At 41.1% G+C, this 19,411-nt stretch overlaps 1 protein-coding gene across 2 annotated transcripts in view; it reads left to right on the top strand.

Annotated features, from left to right (window-relative positions):
* The window catches only part of STOM (stomatin), a 31,038-nt gene extending 15,969 nt beyond the window's left edge, over positions 1-15,069 (top strand). For both annotated transcript variants that reach the window (XM_030919369.1, XM_030919368.1), the window contains 5 exons: positions 148-220; positions 1,523-1,605; positions 5,480-5,683; positions 6,653-6,787; positions 14,402-15,069. In XM_030919369.1, coding sequence (XP_030775229.1) covers positions 148-220; positions 1,523-1,605; positions 5,480-5,683; positions 6,653-6,787; positions 14,402-14,608 — 702 coding nt within the window. In that variant the 3' untranslated portion in view covers positions 14,609-15,069. The remainder of the gene's footprint in view (positions 1-147; positions 221-1,522; positions 1,606-5,479; positions 5,684-6,652; positions 6,788-14,401) is intronic.
* The last annotated feature ends 4,342 nt before the right edge of the window (positions 15,070-19,411 follow it).

Here is a 19,411-nt window from a genome sequence, read left to right as displayed (position 1 = left end):
GAACATATGATTTATAGATATGATCTGGATCTAAAGAAAAAAGATGAGGCATCTGATCTGTTTAGAGGAGAAATATATATTTAAGAAGACATGCATGTAAATATTTGTACTCTTCATGTTAAATTATCATTCATGTTTTTATTCTAGATTATAAAAGAATATGAAAGAGCCATCATCTTTAGACTGGGTCGCATTTTACAAGGAGGAGCCAAAGGACCTGGTCAGTACTGGGATTCTAGATTGTTGATCTGAAACCTGAGGTTCTTTTTTTTTATTTTTATTTTTATTTTTATTTAGTTGTTTTTTTAAAGACAGGGTATCATTCTGTCACCCAGGCTGGAGTGCAGTGGCATGCTTATGTCTCACTGCAGCCTTGAACTCCTGACCTCAAGCAATCTTCCCACCCCAGCCTCCCAAATCTCTAGGATTACAGACGTGAGCCACCATGCCCAGCCTAAAATTTTTTTATTGATGTGATTTCCCTTATGAGGGCCTCTTCTACTCTGTCTTAGAAAATAGTTCACGTAGCAGAAGTTGTGTAACAATAGCAGTGGCTCTAGCCAGTCTTTTGTTACCCTTTCCTTCCTACCCTTCCCCTCCCCTTCCCATTTGAGCTGGTAAGATTGCCACTTAGGCCAAGAATAGTACAGCTATACAAATTTGAGCATGAGAATCTCTACCAAAGAAAGACTTTCAGTCATTTATTTGGCAAACTTCAATTAAGCCCCTACTGTGTTCCAGGCTCTGGGAATTCAAGGGAGACTAAAACACAGTCCCTACCCTCAAGGATCTCCCTATTTAGTGGTAGGGACCAACAAGGAAACAGATAGCTACAATCCTATGTGATAAGTATTATGATCAGGTACTCACAGAGAGCTGTGAGAAAAGAGAAAACCCAAGAAGTGTTACTGATCCAAACTAGTAGTAGGCTGAGGCAAGTCTTTCTGGAAGTTACATCTTGACTGAGTCTTGAGGTCTGAAAGGTGTTAACCAACAGGAGGTGTTTGCAATGGAAATAGCAACATACACAAAGCAACAAAGAGGAGAGTATTGCAGATTCAAGAAACTGCAAGTAGATCATCCAGCAAGAGGGCAGGGTGTGAAGAGAGGGGAAGTGGCTGAAGAGGGGAACAAAGGCGAGTTATGCAGGACCATGCGTGGGGCAGGGTTTGTATTTTAGAGGGGATTGCTCTGCTTGCAGCTTAGGAAATATATTATAGGAGAGAAACTACAAAAAATAGAAGGATGGCCTGGGAAGTGATTGCATTGGTCCCGGTGGGGCGGTGGGGGGAAGAGTGATAGCAACAGTGGATTAAGGAAATTAACTCCACAGACTTTAGTGGGGACAGTCAAATGTGGGAAGTAAGCAAGAGGAATCAACGTTATCGTACCTGGCTTCTGGCTCATTCACGAAGATGAACTGATGACTTTTCTGTTCATTAGGTTGATCTTCTTAAAACTGAATGGAGAAGTGAACTGATTAGGTTGCTGTGTCTGTATAATGTGTGTATCTTTGTTGCAGGTTTGTTTTTTATTCTGCCATGCACTGACAGCTTCATCAAAGTGGACATGAGAACTATTTCATTTGATATTCCTCCTCAGGAGGTAAGGTTTTCTTTGAATAACTGAGATATCATATGTGAAAGTGCTTTATAATGAGGGACAGCATAGTTAGAACATAGGCTTTATTCATTTTAAATTTTTTTTTTTAAATTGAGATAGAGTCTTGCTCTGTTGCCCAGGCTGGAGTGCAGTAGTGTGATCTTGGCTCACTGCAACCTCTGCCGCCTGGGTTCAAGTGATTCTCATGCCTCAGCCTCCCAAGTAACAGACTACAGACATGCACCACCACACCCAGCTACTTTTTTTCTACTTTTAGTAGAGACGGGGTTTTGCCATGTTGGCCAGGCTGGTCTCAAACTCCTGACCTCAGGTAATCTGCCCTGGCTTCCTAAAGTGCTGGGATTACAGGCGTGAGCCACCGTGCCTGGCTAGAGAACAGGCTTTAGATCTTGACTGCCTTCAGCATTTCTAGCTCAGTGACCTTAAGCAAGTCCTTTAACTTTTCTGTGCTTCAGTTTCCTCATCCAGAAAATAGAGATTGTAATAGTAAGAACTACTGTATAGGGTGGTTCTGAGAAGTGCTTAGAGCAATGACTGATAAATAGTAAGTACTGTATAAGTTCTTACTGTTAGTATTACAGTTGACTCTTTACATGCATAGGTTTTGCATACAGGGATTCAGCCAACCACAGACTGAAAAGATTAGGAAAAAAACTCCACAAAGATCCCAAAAGCAAAATTTGAATTTATCATACAACAAGTATGGCACTGAATCCACATGAATGAAGTAATGTGTAGGTATTGTGTTAGATAATATAAGTAATCTACAGATGATTTAAAGTATACAGGAAAATGTACATAGATTATATGGTTGGCTCCATGGGTCAAAAATATTTGGGGAAAAAAGCAATAGACAATGATACAATAATACAAATTTTAAAAAACAGTATAGTATAGCAACTATTTACATAGTATTTATATTGTGTTAAGTATTATAAGTACTCTAGAAAGGATTTAATATATAAAGGAGGATGTGCATAAATTGTATGCGAATATTGTGCCACTCACTGTATATAAGGGACTTGAACATCTGGGATTTTGGTATCCTCTGGGAGTCCTAGAATCAATCTCCCACAGCTACCGAGGGATGATTATTAGAAAATATAGTGTAATGCTAATGAAAGTATAATAATATCATCATTGTTATTACTATCACCATTTTTATTACCACGTTTCTCTTCTATGGGTTTCTGATAGAAAACCCTATTTAGTACAATATTTTTTTCTTCTTAAGGTTTTATTCTAGATAAATTGGTTAGAAACCAAAGAATTAGAAACTGCTTGTTGGGCATTTTAGATAAAACATAATATTTTATACTAGTGATTATTTTGTGCCTTTTCAAACTACTTCACAAATATTATCATAGATGAAACTCACGGCAGAATCCCTCGAAAGTATATAGTTGCAGTGAAACAAAGGAATTCCTCTAAATTACAGTGGCAGAGCCAAGACTAACATTGAGCTCTTCGGATTCCCTGTATAGTGCTGCTTTTTCCACAGCTCTGTGCTAAATGCATTGTACATGAGCTCCCTTATAGCCCCTGAAAAAGTGATGGCCATCCTGGGAACCATGTCCTTAGGAGGCATAATAACCGTTGCATACAGAAAACCTAAAAACATCATGAAGTGGGAAGGACAGAAGAATGCTGTCAGTGTTTCCTGGCCAAAGGCCAGATACTCAGCATGGTGATGGAGCCTGGCCATGTTGCCTTCTCATGTCACAAATACCAGAAACCAGCTTAGGAACTTCCTTGTTGGTACTGATCCAAGAAGTGGGTGAGGTCAGACTTTATAATAATCCACCCGAAGTTAGTGATGCCAGAAGTGATTTTGCCCACATTTTACTCATAAGAACAAGACTTAGAGTATCACCGTATTCCCTGTATGTTTTCCCATCGTCTAGGGAAGATTGAGTCTCAGAAGGAGCCTCTTTCAGGGTAGCTAGGCATTCTGGCGTTTTCCACTATAAACGTTACAGACATCTGGCAGAGTTGCTGTTTAAGTTTCTGCTTTCCAGTGGCTCTTTCCTCTTCTGCAAGCTGCTGAATGCAAAGCAGATTAGAACTTGGCAAGCAATCCTTTTTCTGATCCCCTGTGAAGTTTCTGTGAAGGGAGATAAACCCTTGCCGATGATAAACAGTAGGCAGAGAAGCTGTAGCTTTAGAAAGAAGCTGTGGCAAAGTCAAAGTGGCAAGAATTTGGGAATGACATTTTCCCATCATGTCATGGGAAATAATTAGTTTTCATACAAGATGGTAATACACTGTACATTTATTTATAAATCCTCCACTTCTCTTCCATGTTAAAAGTATTTTGAGATTACTAAAAAAGGATCACTGCTTTGATGTCTGGCAGGGCTAAACAGCCATGTAACAACATTGTTGTTATTACCTTCCATTTACATAGCTGTTTACTCTTTCAAAAGGGCTTCATTCACAAGTATGTTCTTATTTGATCTTCACAGAAATTTGAGTAGAATTAGGCACGATTATTAGTGCCATCTCACAAATGAGGAATCTGTAGGTCAAATGGGTTAAAAGCCTTGCTAGAGGCCATCCAGGGACCTGAAGGCAGAGCTGGGACTACAGTTGAGGTCTCCTAACTCTCACTCCTTTGCTCCTCATCAGTCACTGTTCTCAGGACCACATTTCAGTTCAGTTCATCTCTCATTTATTGACTACCCGCTATGTTTCAAGCACTCCGTCAGTGCTAGAGTTACCAAGAATTGCCCTTAAGAAATTCATACCCAAAGAGAGAAGTAGAAATGTGAATAAATAATGTCACTACAATAAGGTGCAGTGGAAGTGCAAGGGAAGAGTGCTTAACTCTGCCAAGTAAGTCAAGAAAGTTTCACAGAGAGAAGGACATTTAAATGATCAGTAGAAAGGTGCCAGCCTGATGTTGTCAGTGAGAGAGGCTGGAATTCCCAGGCTGGAGCACTCTTCCTGCCTCAGCCTCCTGAGTAGCTGGAGCTACAGGTGTATGCCATCATGCCCAGCTGGCTTATTTATTGTCTAAATTAACTCATTACAGTTAATCAAGTCAAGGTTTTATTCGGTAAAGTTACCACCATTATCCAAGATGAAATAATATGACAGCTTTTATGTGCCAGGAACTTTTCTGAGCACTTGAATGTATTTAGCGCACTAATTCTAGCAACAATGCAAAGTAGGTACTATAATTAATCTCTACTTTACAAATAAGATAACTGAGTCCCAGTAAGTTTAAGTGATTGATGTAACTGTTTTCCTGGAGCCTCTCACTCAGATAACTTTTTAGCTTAAAACAAAATTATGTCGTGTTTAGCATTTTTATGTAGCATGCTGTAAAATGTTTTTGTGCTGACCTTGCCCTTTAAAAACATTCCTCTTGCACTTTTTGTTCCAGTAATATTTTGCAACTTGTAGTTTATCAAACCTTGACTCTCTAGTGCCTCTCTCTTGAATGTTCTTCAACTCCACCCAACACCCTCAGAAAAATTGTATTCCTTTCTTCAAGATTCAATTCAGTATCACCCCTGCCACTCACAGCTGCCCCTAAAAGCTTCCTTTGATTCCCTAACCTCCTTTAAAGTAGGAACCAAGTTTTTTCCTACCTTAATCCCTGGTACCTAGTACAGTGCCTGCTGTTGAGTGATATCTCAATATTATTTGTATGATTGAATGAATTAATGGACTTGAATAAATACATTTATTTTATTAAATTTTAAAAGATATAATTAACTTTATGATGTCTTACTAAAGAAAATCGGCTAGTATTATAAGATATTCTGTAGAATAACATTCCTTACAGTTATGTTAAAAAAAAAAACAACAAACCATTGACAGATATAAAATTGCTTCCTTCATCTTGTAGATCCTCACTAAGGATTCAGTGACAATTAGCGTGGATGGTGTGGTCTATTACCGTGTTCAGAATGCAACCCTGGCTGTGGCAAATATCACCAATGCTGACTCAGCCACCCGTCTTTTGGCACAAACTACTCTGAGGAATGTTCTGGGCACCAAGAACCTTTCTCAGATCCTCTCTGACAGAGAAGAAATCGCACACAACATGCAGGTGGGGAGTGCGTCGATGCTGTTACCTCCCAAAAGTTGAAAAATGAAGCAAAGGGTCAATGGTTGTTTGAGAACCTTTTATTAATTCAAGTTGTGGGGGGTCTGTGGCCTTTTATTTTCCTTCATCGTAAAAATTTTTAAATTTGGTGGGAGGGGAGATTTTTCACATTAGTGGTTCCTGAGTTAATAACACTCATGTGTACATTTAAAAAAAATTTTCTTCAGTGTGTATTTTTTTCCAGAATCAATAATAACCTTTTTGTTTAGAACGGAAGCTATTCTACAAGATAGTGTAGGTATTCCTAAAGCTTTATTCTGTGTGTGAGTCCCATGAATGATAACCGTTGTGCTTTCCAGTCTTTCTTGAGTTACAGATATTCAGTTAAGCATAGCTTGTTCAGAAAAGATAGAGTGCTGTAAGTCTGGATTCTTGTTATTTGTATATACTTCGTTGTGGGTAAAATCTATGATCGTATTTGATATCCACAACAACCTATGAAATAGATGTGTGGTTTCATTCGCGTGACGTTCTAAAGGAAGGAAGTTGAAGCACAAAGGAGTAATATGGCTTACACAGAGTCACATTAGCTCAGGAGCTGGCAAACTGTAGCCTACAGGCTGTAGTTTTTGTAAGTAAAGTTTGACTGGAGTATAGCCACAGCCATTTATTTATATATTATCCGTGGCTGCTTTTGACTACAACAGCTGGGTTAAATAGTTGAGACAGAGACTACAAATAAACAATCACTATATGGCCCTTTTAGAAGAAGCTTGCTAACCCCTGCATTAGTTTGCAAGCAACACAATCAGGATCAGTGAGCTAGCCCCTGCATCACCATTCTTTCCACCGTGGAGTAACTGTCTCTCCACTACTCTCCCCAGCACCTTATCTCTTCCGAATCCCAGTGAATACAGCCTCTGTCAGCATCTGGGCTGAGCAGATTTAGCTTGTCTTCTCTCTTCCTAACAGTCTACTCTGGATGATGCCACTGATGCCTGGGGAATAAAGGTGGAGCGTGTGGAAATCAAGGATGTGAAACTACCTGTGCAGCTCCAGAGAGCCATGGCTGCAGAAGCAGAAGCATCCCGTGAGGCCCGCGCCAAGGTAACATTTTCTTAAAACTTGTGTGTCTTACTGAGTTTTCTCTTTTATTAATAATTATAACAAAGTGAAACATGCTTGCTGTGAAAGATTGAAATAATCTTGAAGTGGTAAAGTTAGTAGAAGTGAAAGCCCTCCCCGTAACTTCAAATCATATTCCCTCAGAGGTCACCACTCTTTTTTTTTTTTTTTTTTTTTGAGACGGAGTGTCGCCCTGTGGCCCAGGCTGGAGTGTAGTGGCCAGATCTCAGCTCACTGCGACCTCTGCCTCCCGGGTTCATGCCATTCTCCTGCCTCAGCCTACAGGTGCCTGCCACCTCGCCCGGCTAGTTTTTTGTATTTTTTAGTAGAGACAGGGTTTCACCGTGTTAGCCAGGATGGTCTCGATCTCATGACCTCATGATCCACCCGTTTCGGCCTCCCAAAGTGCTGGGATTCCAGGCTTGAGCCACTGCGCCCGGCCCCCCAACTCTTAACAGTTGAGTGTATTCGGATTTTATTTGACCAGGGTTTTGGATTACTGGCTTGTTTGTTTTACAAAAGTAGGGTTATACTGCACATGTTGTTCTGTGCTGTGCTTTTTTCATTTAATATCAATATCTGTGGGCATATCAGTACATATAGACTTACCTCATTCTTTTATGACTGTGTGTACCGTACTTTATTCTCCCAATTCATTATTAAGGACAAATTAACAATTCCAGCTTCGCAGCAAGTGGGTCATCATTCCATCCATACCACCCATCTCTTACTTATTTTTGGCTTCTTTTTTGTTCTTTTTCTTTTCTCTGGATCTTTTTCCCTTTTACTGTTTCCTATTCCTCATTCTCTCTTTTCCTCTTGTTTACATTCTCTTACTTTGACATCTGCCTTTTTTCTTCCTTCTTTTCATCATCATCTGCCAATATCTTAGCCCTGCATGGGTGGCATGGTTCCTCTGGGAGGCACTGAGGAAATGTTTGTTAACCTAACCTAGAAAAGAGTATCTTTAAAGATGATAATGTGTAAAAGTTCAGGGATATCTCACCAAACCCAAGGGTAGGAAGTAGGGGCAAGTCTCACCACAACGAACCAGAAGGCAGTTCAGGGAAAAAGTCATTCCCTTTCCTCTGCTACATGTCACTGTAGATAGCTTGTGGTGGAGAATGTCTAGCTCCCAGGTTTACATGTCTGCCAGGTGAACACTAAAGAACACAGACCAGCCCTAATTCCACATTCACAGAAGAGAGAATCTTTTTGGTCCAACTTTGGTCAAAGTGCAAAGACAGTATAATAATATGGTTCCACAGCCCTGTGCCTGTGAATGGGTTGAAGAAGAGAAGCAGTTTTCATAGGAGGAGTTGCTGTGGACTTGACAAATCTCCCAAGATACAAGGAGCAAACCAATTTGTTATTGTTAGAAAATAGTAGTAGCTGGTGGTAACTGGCTGACCACAGAACCCTGTTCTTTTCTTAGGATGCCCTTTAAGCCACAAACTGGTCACTATAATTTCTTAGCCAGCATCAAATAGGATAGTAGCTCATTTGACGTGTGACTTCAGAATTTTCTATTAACCAGAATGTTTAGGTTTGCCTAATATGATCATTGTTGCTTTGTGATGATAACCTGATAGTACTGCAGAACCCTCAAGTGCCTTCTTTCAAAACCACTACATTTGGAAGATTAAATTATGTTTATGATGTTATTAAATGTGCCCTATCATCTAATTGTTTTGAAAATTAGGAATTGCTTTTAACTAGAATATGTTATTAGCCAAAAGCCTCATTTCCAAACCAGATTGAATAGTAGAATGTACCATACATATACTATATAGAATGTCACAGCCCAAAAGATCCTCAGAGATTATCTTCCATAGGTGGCAAATACCTAGCCCAGATGCTACCACTCCATCCTGCTATTCCCATGCTAGTAATTAACCACAGCACTGTTTTCCACTGAGCTTAGACTTGGCCTCAGAACCCTTCTACAGCACTCCAGGTAACAACCCTCAACTGCTTAGAGTTAGTTCTAAAAAACAAAACTTGAGGCCAAGCTCGCATCTATAATCCCAGCACTTTGGGAGGCTGAGGTGAGTAGATCACCTGAGGTGAGGAGTTCGAGACCAGCCTGGCCAACGTGGTGAAACCCCATCTTTACTAAAAATACAAAAAGTAGCCCAGCGTGGTGGCAGGCACCTGTAATCCCAGCTACTTGGGAGGCTGAGACAGGAGAATTGCTTGAACCCTGGGGGTGGCGGTTGCAGTGAGCTGAGATTGTGCCACTGCACTTTAGCCTGGGTGATAGAGCAAGACTCCTCAAAAAAATTAAATTAAATTAAAAATCAAATAATAAAAACGTTAAAAAAATGAAACTTGTTTGCCATTCCACTATTCAAAGGAAAAATTGAAGCCCAGAAAAGTTAAGTGACATCTGCAAGGTCACATAGTTGATTAGTGGCAGTGGAAATTAGAATTCCCCTCTGCTCCTCACTGCCTCCTTTAGGACTGACTTCCCAGGATGGGCTATGAGCCTTTTCCATAGCATTCTTAAGAGTTTGGAAAGAAAGTTTCTATCTTCCCTTTATAACAGTAAGAAAAGAGAGAAGAAACCACTTAGAATTGTGAATTGCCATACTCCCATTTGGACGGGGCTGTAGGGTTAGTCTAGAAGCAGGCTCATGAACCCGGGCAGCAATTGCCTTGGAGTTCACACATAGAATCACAGTGAGCCTAGCCCTTCTGTAAAACACAGTAACCCTGCAACAACCATAGGCTTATTGTCTTAAAATTCTCATGGAAAATAGGGGGTCACAGTTTCTTCAACAAATAAATTGCACAGGAAAGGTGAGATAGAGTGGAAGAAACTAAAGATTAAGAGACTTTACAGAAAAATTCCTTAGGTTCATTAGCCATCTGGGAAATGCAAATTCACATTATAAGCAGATGTCACACTAGACAGCTATCAGAATGGCCTGAAAAGAACGGAAAAGAACCCAGTGTGGGTGAGAGAGGAACTTGAACTCTCATATTCCGCTGGTGGCAGTGTAACTTAATACAACCACTTTGGAAAACAGTCTGGCAACGTCTATTCAAACTGAACATTTGTATACCCTATGAGCCAGCAGCTCCAACTCCTAACTATGAATCTAACAGAAATGCACTCATATGTTTACTAAGGCATGTACTAGAATGTTCACAGCAGCACATTGAGCCAAACTATAGAATACCCAAATGTCCATTCCTAGCTGAATGGATGAAGTCTGGTTTATTCACACGCAGGCATACTACATAGCAAAGAGAATGAATGTAAGTGCTCACACATATAATTTGAGTGAAAGAAAGCAGTCACAGAAGAGGACAGATTCTCCCATGTGTTTCTCTGTATGTTAGGTTTGGTTTTTAAAGTGTTTAGAACAGCTTTTAGTGGCTTGAAATGTAATCTCTTTTGTGTTTGCATCATCTTTTGTTTCCTTTTCATAACTCTCAGAAAAACACCTGGCACATGCTTTTGGGCTCATGTTTCTGGGTGTAGAAGTCTATCAATTGAGAGGGTGGAGTGCAGAAATACAGATCACCTTTCTCTGCCCTTTCCTCTGCCCAGACCACCTGGTCTACAGAAGGGACAGGTAGCACCAATTTCACATACATGAAAATGCCAGACTTTAAAATGATATTCTGTAAATATAAAATGTTGATTGCTATGAGATTACTACACATTCGACAAAAGCTGTGCACACCCACAAATAGCTTGCTTTGCTCTCTAAGATCCTACCAACAGAGTGTACTTGGCCTGTATTTAGACAAAGCTGGTGGTGTTGTTTACATCTTTGGCAGCTTGCTCAGTGTGGCTTTTCTATGAACAAAATGTGTGCCCAGCCCGTTAGGTCTGGCTTCTCAGCCAAGCAATTGTGTATTGATTGGTGGTGGGAAATGAGGTGTCTTTTCAGCTGGTCCATGTCCAAAGAAAAAAGTGCCTAATTGGACATCTGAGATGATATGGAAAAAATCAGAGCCTACTGCTGTCATAGCAGGGGATTGCTGATGTATGTCTCTAGTGCCTACCTTGGAATACAGTTCTGTGGTTTTCTTTGAGCAGAGCTGACCCTTGTTCCTGCAGGATGTGATGTGTGGCTGTGATAAATTAGGTTTTTACCCTATAAACTAGATGCTTTCTCTCAGTGAGTACCGTATTCTGTATCCTATCTCCATTAATGGCACTAACCTATGCAACCAAAACCTAGAAACCTGGGTCTCAGCCTCTGTCCCCCTTTCCTCCTCCTACCTAGTTTCCAAATTCCATTGATTCGCCCTCCTTCGGGGAGGCAGAATAGCTCCCCAAACCATTTCATTCTCTGTCCCTACCACCTGTGAATCACACCACCCACTCTAAAGCAGTTCCACTACCAGCTTTCACTGCCTTCTCTTCTAACCTCAGACATCCATCAGAGAGTTTTTTCAAACTAGACCTGATGGAGGTTACTTATCTGCTTAAAATCATTTTGCAGTTTCCCATTGCCTACAGAATGAAGACCAAACACCCTGGCCCGTCACTGCCCTTCAGAACCCGGCCCCATTCATCCCTCACCTTTCCCCTCTTCCTGCCATAGTATTCAGCCATTGACAGTTTTCTGGAATAAACCATTTTTATACTTCATTACCATTTCATGTGTTCTGCCTAAAATATTCTTCCTCATCTTTTTCTAAACAGCAAACATTTTATCATTTAATATTCAACTTCTGTAACCTCACCACGTCACCCTCTGGAAAAGTTTCTTTCTTCTGTGTGCTAGCACTGTGCCTTGTACATATATCTGTCAGCATTTATCACACCAGAATGAAATGATCTACTTCCACGTCTGCCTTCCCTACCTGACCAGGAGCTGAAGAAGGCTAGGGATTCCACTCTGTCCCTAGCTTCTCCTACACAGGGCTTAAGGCCCCCAAATTTTGCTGTGTAAGTGAATGAAATTTCACTGGGCATAAGACCATTGCCTCCAATTCTGATATTCATGGAGTATTATGGACCACTAATTTTTCAAGACTCAAGTGAGGATAATAACCTGGAGAAACTGTACTTTAAATCTTGATAATTATGGTATCTTAATACCTTTCCTTCTCCTAGGATTATGAATTAAAGTAACTACCTTGAATCTTTTGTGCTTTAAAGCATAGTTGGACACGAAAATCATGTCTTGCCATTCCTCTGTAATAACCCCCTTTATTCATTTAACACTTTATATACTTTCTCTGTCTTCCTCACAAGTGGTCCTCTGAAGTACATGTTAGTCTGCTTTAAGAATGGGAAACTGAGGTTCAGGATGTTCAGTAACCTCTCTGAGGACATTCGGCTGGTAAATGTTAGATTTGGGATTTGAACTCAAGTCCATTTGACTCCAGAGCTCCTGTTCTCTCCACTGCTCGAGTGATCTTCAAACTTTTTTGCCTGTGAAACCCCTTACAGAATTTAGAAAAACTATAAAGCCCATCAAACATTTTAAATTGGCATGTAAAAATTTTCATCTTGAATTTATGTACTTGCCAAGAATATAATTCATGGCATGTTGTAAATATTGACATTTTAAAATAAAACTGTTAACATCATTCTTTTAAATGTACCCAATGAGAAATAATAATGAGGTAGTTATCCATTAAAAATACGTAAGTAGGCCGGGCGCGGTGGCTCAAGCCTGTAATCCCAGCACTTTGGGAGGCCGAGACGGGCGGATCACGAGGTCAGGAGATCGAGACCATCCTGGCTAACACTGTGAAACCCCGTCTCTACTAAAAAATACAAAAAACTAGCCGGGCGAGGTGGCGGCCGCCTGTAGTCCCAGCTACTCGGGAGGCTGAGGCAGGAGAATGGCGTGAACCCGGGAGGCGGAGCTTGCAGTGAGCTGAGATCCGGCCACTGCACTGCAGCCCGAGCGACAGAGTGAGACTCCGTCTCAAAAAAAAAAAAAAAATATGTAAGTAAACTCTTAACGGTCAGGAGCTTTTTATTTTTATTTTTTTTCTTCTTCTTCTTAAACCTAAGTTTTTTATTGCACCTTCACTTCCCCCAGATTCTTTTCCTAATGTATATTTTGTCATGAATTATTTTATTAACCTACTGCAACACATTTAGAATTAGAATTAGTTTTTAAAAATTTCCTGTAACTAAAAACAAGGTTCTACAAACATTTCAGAATTTCTCCTAAATAAGAAGTCAATTTTTTTTTTTTTGAGACAGAGTCTCATTCTGTCACCCAAGCTGGAGTGCAGTGGCATGATCTTGGCTCACTGCAACCTCCCGGGTTCAAGCAACTCTCCTGTCTCAGCCTCCCAGGTAGCTGGATTTACAGGTGTTTGCCACAATGCCTGGCTAATTTTTGTACTTTTAGTGGAGATGGGGTTTTGCCATGTTGGCCAGGCTAGTCTCGAACTCCTGACCTCAAGTGATCTGCCCACTTTGGCCTCCCAAAGTTTTGGGATTACAAGTGTGAGCCACTGCACCCAGTACAAGAAGTCGATGTTTACTAGAAATGCTTGTCTTCATAAGATGAATGAGAATTAAATCGTGCATGTATAGATGGCTGTTGTTTAATGCTAGAATGAGACAGGATTCAGCATCGGTTTTATTCCTGTTTTTCATTTTTATAGCTATAAGGACTTTGAAACCTTATTTACATAAATAAGTAGATGGAAATGGAAGTTTTGTTTAAAGTAGTATCATACAGTTCTTAGCACTCCCTTTGAATTTATGTGCTAAAAAAATCATATCACAGTCTTTCATCAAAAAATATTTATAATGACCTGTCGGTTTTCAGTTTAGTAAGGTACTCATCAGAGAATTGGAAATCCTCCTGACTTGCAAAAGGATTTGCATGCAGTCATTAAAGTTACTTGCTTTCTCAATCCTGCTCAGTATTTTGAATTATCCCTTTGTTTGTTACCCTGGAAAATGGGAGAAAGGCTGTAGTAAAAGGGAATGTCTTGGCTGAGCGTGGTGGCTCACGCTTGTAATCCTAGCACTTTGGGAGTCTGAGGCAGGCGGATCACCAGGTCAGGAGATCGAGACCATCCTGACCAACACGATGAAACTCCTAACCTCGGGTGATCCACCCACCTCTGCCTCCCAAAGTGCTGGGATTACAGGCATGAGCTACCGCGCCCGGCGCAGAGTCTTAATTAAGAAAATTTCCCTAATGTTCATTTATTCTCTAAATAAATGAACTATCTACTAACATCTCTACTAAAAATACAAAAAATTAGCCGGGCGAGGTGGCAGGCACCTGTAGTCCCAGCTACTTGGGAGGCTGAGGCAGGAGAATGGTGTGAACCCGGCAATCGGAGCTTACAGTGAGCCAAGATTTTGCCACTGCACTCCAGCCTGGGCGACAGAGTGAGACTCCGTCTCAAAGAACAAATAAAAATAAAAAAAGAGAATGTCTTGATCCAGGCACTACTCAGGCAAGTCAGTTTTAGAAAAAGAAACGTATGAAAACTGAGTATATAGAAACTGATTTCCTTAAAACTCTTCTGGCATACACCCTGGAAAGTTTTGTGGACCGCCTGAGGTATACGTACCCCAGGTTAAAGAGTGCTGCGTGTCACCATGTGGTTTTCTCCAGTTCAACCTCTCCTTTCACCTGTCCATAGGTTATTGCAGCCGAAGGAGAAATGAATGCATCCAGGGCTCTGAAAGAAGCCTCCATGGTCATCACTGAATCTCCTGCAGCCCTTCAGCTCCGGTACCTGCAGACACTGACCACCATTGCTGCTGAGAAAAACTCAACAATTGTCTTCCCTCTGCCCATAGATATGCTGCAAGGAATCATAGGGGCAAAACACGGCCATCTAGGCTAGCATAGAAATGAGTGCTACCCTTCCAAGGATGAAGTGGGGGACCAAATTAGCCTTTAACTCATAAAAAGAGGATAGGGCTTTTCCTTTTCCATATGTCAATTGTGGTGTTCCCAGAATGCATAGCAGTTATAAAAATAGGTGAAAGAATTGTTAGCTTGTAAATACTGAGAGATTGGTGATTATAGAAGGTAATCTGTTAGTCTCAAAATAGTTACAAGTTTGTATGTTTAGATTATTATGTAGTAGGTTAGATCCCTCTTGTTTTGACTTCCACTGACTCATTCTGAACCCCCTAAGCACCCAGGCCAGAGGCAACCTGGGCTGTAACTGCCACCTGACACTGCTGACTGGATAAATGCTTTGCAGAAAGGGATGATCTTACACCACAGCCAGCTTCTCTAGGTCAAATGTGCCTTACTCTGGAGAGTTTTTTTTTTTTTTTTTTTTTTTTAGATGAAGTTTCACTCTTGTTGCCCAGGCTGGAGTGCAATAGCATGATCTCAGCTCACTGCAACCTCCACCTCCCAGGTTCAGGAGATTCTCCTGCCTCAGCCTCTCCAATAGCTGGGATTACAGGCTCATGCCACCATGCCCAGCTAATTTTTTTTTTTTTTTTTTTTTTTTTTTTTTTAGTAGAGATGGGGTTTCACCATGTTGATCAGACTAGTCACAAACTCCTAACCTCGGGTGATCCACCCACCTCTGCCTCCCAAAGTGCTGGGATTACAGGCATGAGCTACCGCGCCCGGCGCAGAGTCTTAATTAAGAAAATTTCCCTAATGTTCATTTATTCTCTAAATCCAGACCATGTTTCAGAATAATCCTTATTTGAGAGTAGCCATTTCTTGCCTGTACTTGTCAGAACCAGCAATAGTCAAGACTAATGAAAAAGATTACTCTAGGCCGGGCGCGGTGGCTCAAGCCTGTAATCCCAGCACTTTGGGAGGCCGAGACGGGCGGATCACGAGGTCAGGAGATCGAGACCATCCCGGCTAATACGGTGAAACCCTGTCTCTACTTAAAAATACAAAAAACTAGCCGGGCGACGAGGCGGGCGCCTGTAGTCCCAGCTACTCGGGAGGCTGAGGCAGGAGAATGGCGTAAACCCGGGAGGCGGAGCTTGCAGTGAGCTGAGATCCGGCCACTGCACTCCAGCCTGGGTGGCAGAGCAAGACTCCGTCTCAAAAAAAAAAAAAAAAAAAAGATTACTCTAACCCTTCAAAGACTTAAATTCACTACTATAGTGGTCATTTTAAAAATACATCCATGTTTTAACTTCTTTGAGCCTTCTTTGTGAGTAAATGATTCCTCTGTGTTCTGCCTTTCAAACTAGCTAAATATTTGTCAGCAAAAGTGCTTTTTTCTCACTGTTGCCTATTTTCATATATCAGGTTTTAAATAGTTTTAATTTTGTAATAAAATTTTCTCTACGTTCTATATGCAATTGTTATATATCCATTTGAATAGCTTAAGGACTAAAATACTTTTTTAAGAGATAACTTCAGGAAACCATTATATTTTACTATCTGCATGCTGTTAACTGTGGTACACTGTGAAATATCTTGATTACAAACCCATTCATTACATAGTATAAGGAATTCACAATGTATTGACTATATAATGTCTAATTATCTTGGGCAGATACTGTCAAACTTTACGATATCTATATAGACGTAGATCTTTTTAAACTTACCTAGTCATTCTTCTATCATGTATATTGATGCTGAAAGAGGAACTGGTCAGCTTCTCTGGACAGCAGTTTCTTAGTCTATAATATTAGGAGACATCTTCTGTTTTGCAAATGTCTGTGAATCTGAGCAACCTGGCATTCTATTTACTGGCAAGAAAGCTGGCAGGTGACATTTGTAACATTTCCTCTTTGAGACTCTGAGTTCACCTAGAGAAGTCTAAGAATAACAGCTTTCTTTCCCAGTGCAAGCCTTTATAGCTATCCTTAGCTGAACCACTCTGGCCATCCAGCCAATGGATGTCCCTTCCCCTGTACCCCAATTTCAAGCTTATTTTAGGAAGCCTTGAACTACCATGTATCCTGGCTCCTAGCTGAGTTTATTAGAGGTATGGAGCAGTGCAACGTAAACTCAAGTTGCACTTATATTTTGAATTTTAAAATGATGGGTTTATCCATTGTGTGAGGTGGCTTACCCTTGAGGACCAGGAGGCTCCATATCCTGGCTGAAAATCTTTTCTGCGACTTAAGAGTAACAGTGCTTTTGGATCCTTGAGTTCTCCTGTCTCCAGATAGCAAATGACCTTGACTTTTCTGCCTTGTGAATTCATGGTCCAATCGGTTGAAGTGAAATCACTTGGGAGGGACGCATAGCAGGAGCTCTAGGAACACAGTGCCAGTGCAGGAGTTTTTCCAGGTGGCCTCCCTTTCCAACAATGTACATAATAAAGTGTATGCACTTTCACTAATATTTTTGGGGTGAGAGTGTGTTTCGTTCTGCATTGAGTGTATGTGGATTTCCATTTGCAGAAGTAGTACGCTAGATCTTCCACTTCTGAGCTGGCTGGTTGGCTTCTTCGTGTGCTTTGTGGGCCAGGGGAAGGGGACAGGCTGCTGTGGGCCATCTGCTGTCTCCCAGGTTTAGGCACCCTCTGGTGCACCAGCCCACACATTTTCCCTGGGGAGTTAGAGATCCACACACACCTCCGCCCCCACCACAAAGCTTTAACTGGCTTCATTTCCTTTTGCCTTCCTCCAAACAGGACAGGTACCCACTTCTTGCTGTCATCCAGTTAATCACATAGACATAACCTTTACTTAAGAAAGGAAGAATGGTAAAAAACCAATGTGTTTTACCTGCAACATCTGACCTTTGAAGAACTGTCTTGAATTAGTGGCTACCATTTGGGAGCACCAGTCACTTAGCTCTGTGCACAAATACGTGTATGTACATTCTATCATTTTATCCCAAAATAGCTTGATAGACACTTTATTATCACCATTTTGTAGATGAGGACACTGAAGCTCAAAGGTTAAAAAAACCAAAGTCACATGGTTGGAAAGGAAGAGAGCTGGAATTCAAACCCAGATCTGTCTAATGCCAAAGATGTGTGAAGTGTATCAGTGTATCTTCGTGTGACACTGCCTGCCTCTAGTGCCCCCATCCACACACCACCACACCATTTTATAGATAGATCACAACTTTTCCCAAGACTATTGAAGTTCGTTTACATTCACACCTAAGCAGGCCCTAAACTTAAAGTTTTGTTTTGGGCCATCTGATTCAGCCAGAGTTCATTATGAAAAGAGGAGAGTCGATTGGGCATTTGTTTGTTTGCTTGTTTGAGACGAAGTCTCGCTCTTGTCACCCAGGCTGAAGTGCAATGGCACGATCTCAGCTCACTGCAGCCTCCGCCTCCTGGGTTCCAGCGATTCTCCTGCCTCAGCCTCTGGAGTAGCTGGGATTACAGGCGCCTGTCACCATGTCTGGCTAATTTTTGTGTTTTTAGTAGAGACGGGGTTTCACCATGTTGGCCAGGCTGGTCTTGAACTCCTGACCTCAGGTGATCTGCCTGCCAAAGTGCTGGGATTACAGGCGTGAGCCACCGCACCCGGCCCGATTGGGCATTTGTAACCACAAATGTCTTAACATACTGTCCTGAGCAGGAGGAAACCAGTGTTCCATAGACTTTCAGCTTATGTTGCCTTTTAAAATATATCATTTCTTGTGATACTCACAAACCTGGTCTCCCAGTTACTTGGCTAGTAAATGGTGAATCCAGTGCCCCTTCCCCTACTTTCAGCAGCAAACCCCTTTTTTCAAAGGTAACTGCATTGGTAAAAGGTTTAAGGTGTCTTTTGCCAGGATAAATTCTTGAGTTCACATTTATAACATTTACTGAATATAAAGTAACTCAATGAGAACAGTGAGGCTGTTTTGAAAAACAAAAATTCATATTAATTAGAGTTATGAAAGAGTTCCAATCTTATATTCAGTCTATATTCGATTTCTCCGTTTTGCTTGTCTTTTTATAACCACTTTAAACGTGGAATTTGAATCTAATGTTTATAAAATCACAGAAGCACCTCATAGAATTCTACATATTTCCGTTTGAAAATCACTGCTCTGGAGTGCTTTTCTTCCTATACCATCCACCTTATAACGTGACCTTACATAAGTCATATGCGTCTCAGCCTCATTTTCCTCACCTGTAAAACAAGGAGCTTACAGTCCACCTGTTTGGGTGTCAGACCTTTTGAGAATGTGTTGGAAGCTGCAGAGCTTCGTCTGAAAACTGTACAATAGTGTGCACAACACAAATTTGGATCCTTTGGGGGTACACTGGTCCCACTCCCAAACCTATCCAAAGACTTAAGAAATCCTGGGCTAGATCATGTCTAAGATCCTAACTTCAAAGCTATGTGGTTAAATGAAGAGTTTTTACTTTATAGGAACCAAGAAGAAGGCAAAAGGAAGCACGGTTGAATGCCAGTGCTGTGCAAGACACTTCACACATCTTTTTTTCATGTCCATTTGTAATCGCATTTGGCTGTGTTGACCAGGCCACAGCAAAATCCCCGGGGATATCAGTGATGCTCTCTTCCTGTGATGTTGTTAACATCAGGTCTACAGCAGACCCAGGCTCAGATCAAGCTAGGATTTGCCTAAACCAGTCATGCTTGCTAATAGGATACAGCCCCTTTCGATCTACCCTGTAGCCAGAAGAGTTTAGTGAGAAAGGAAATTGAAGCTGCTGTTAAAACTGAGGTTTTACAATAAACTCTAGAAACAAAGTAATCATAATGTAGGCTGCAAATCTTCCCTAAAAGATTCC

Source organism: Rhinopithecus roxellana, chromosome 16, assembly GCF_007565055.1.
Source record: "Rhinopithecus roxellana isolate Shanxi Qingling chromosome 16, ASM756505v1, whole genome shotgun sequence".
Lineage (NCBI taxonomy): Eukaryota > Metazoa > Chordata > Mammalia > Primates > Cercopithecidae > Rhinopithecus > Rhinopithecus roxellana.
The sequence above is the reverse complement of the archived record's forward strand: the minus strand, read 5'-3'. Positions and strand labels throughout refer to the sequence as shown.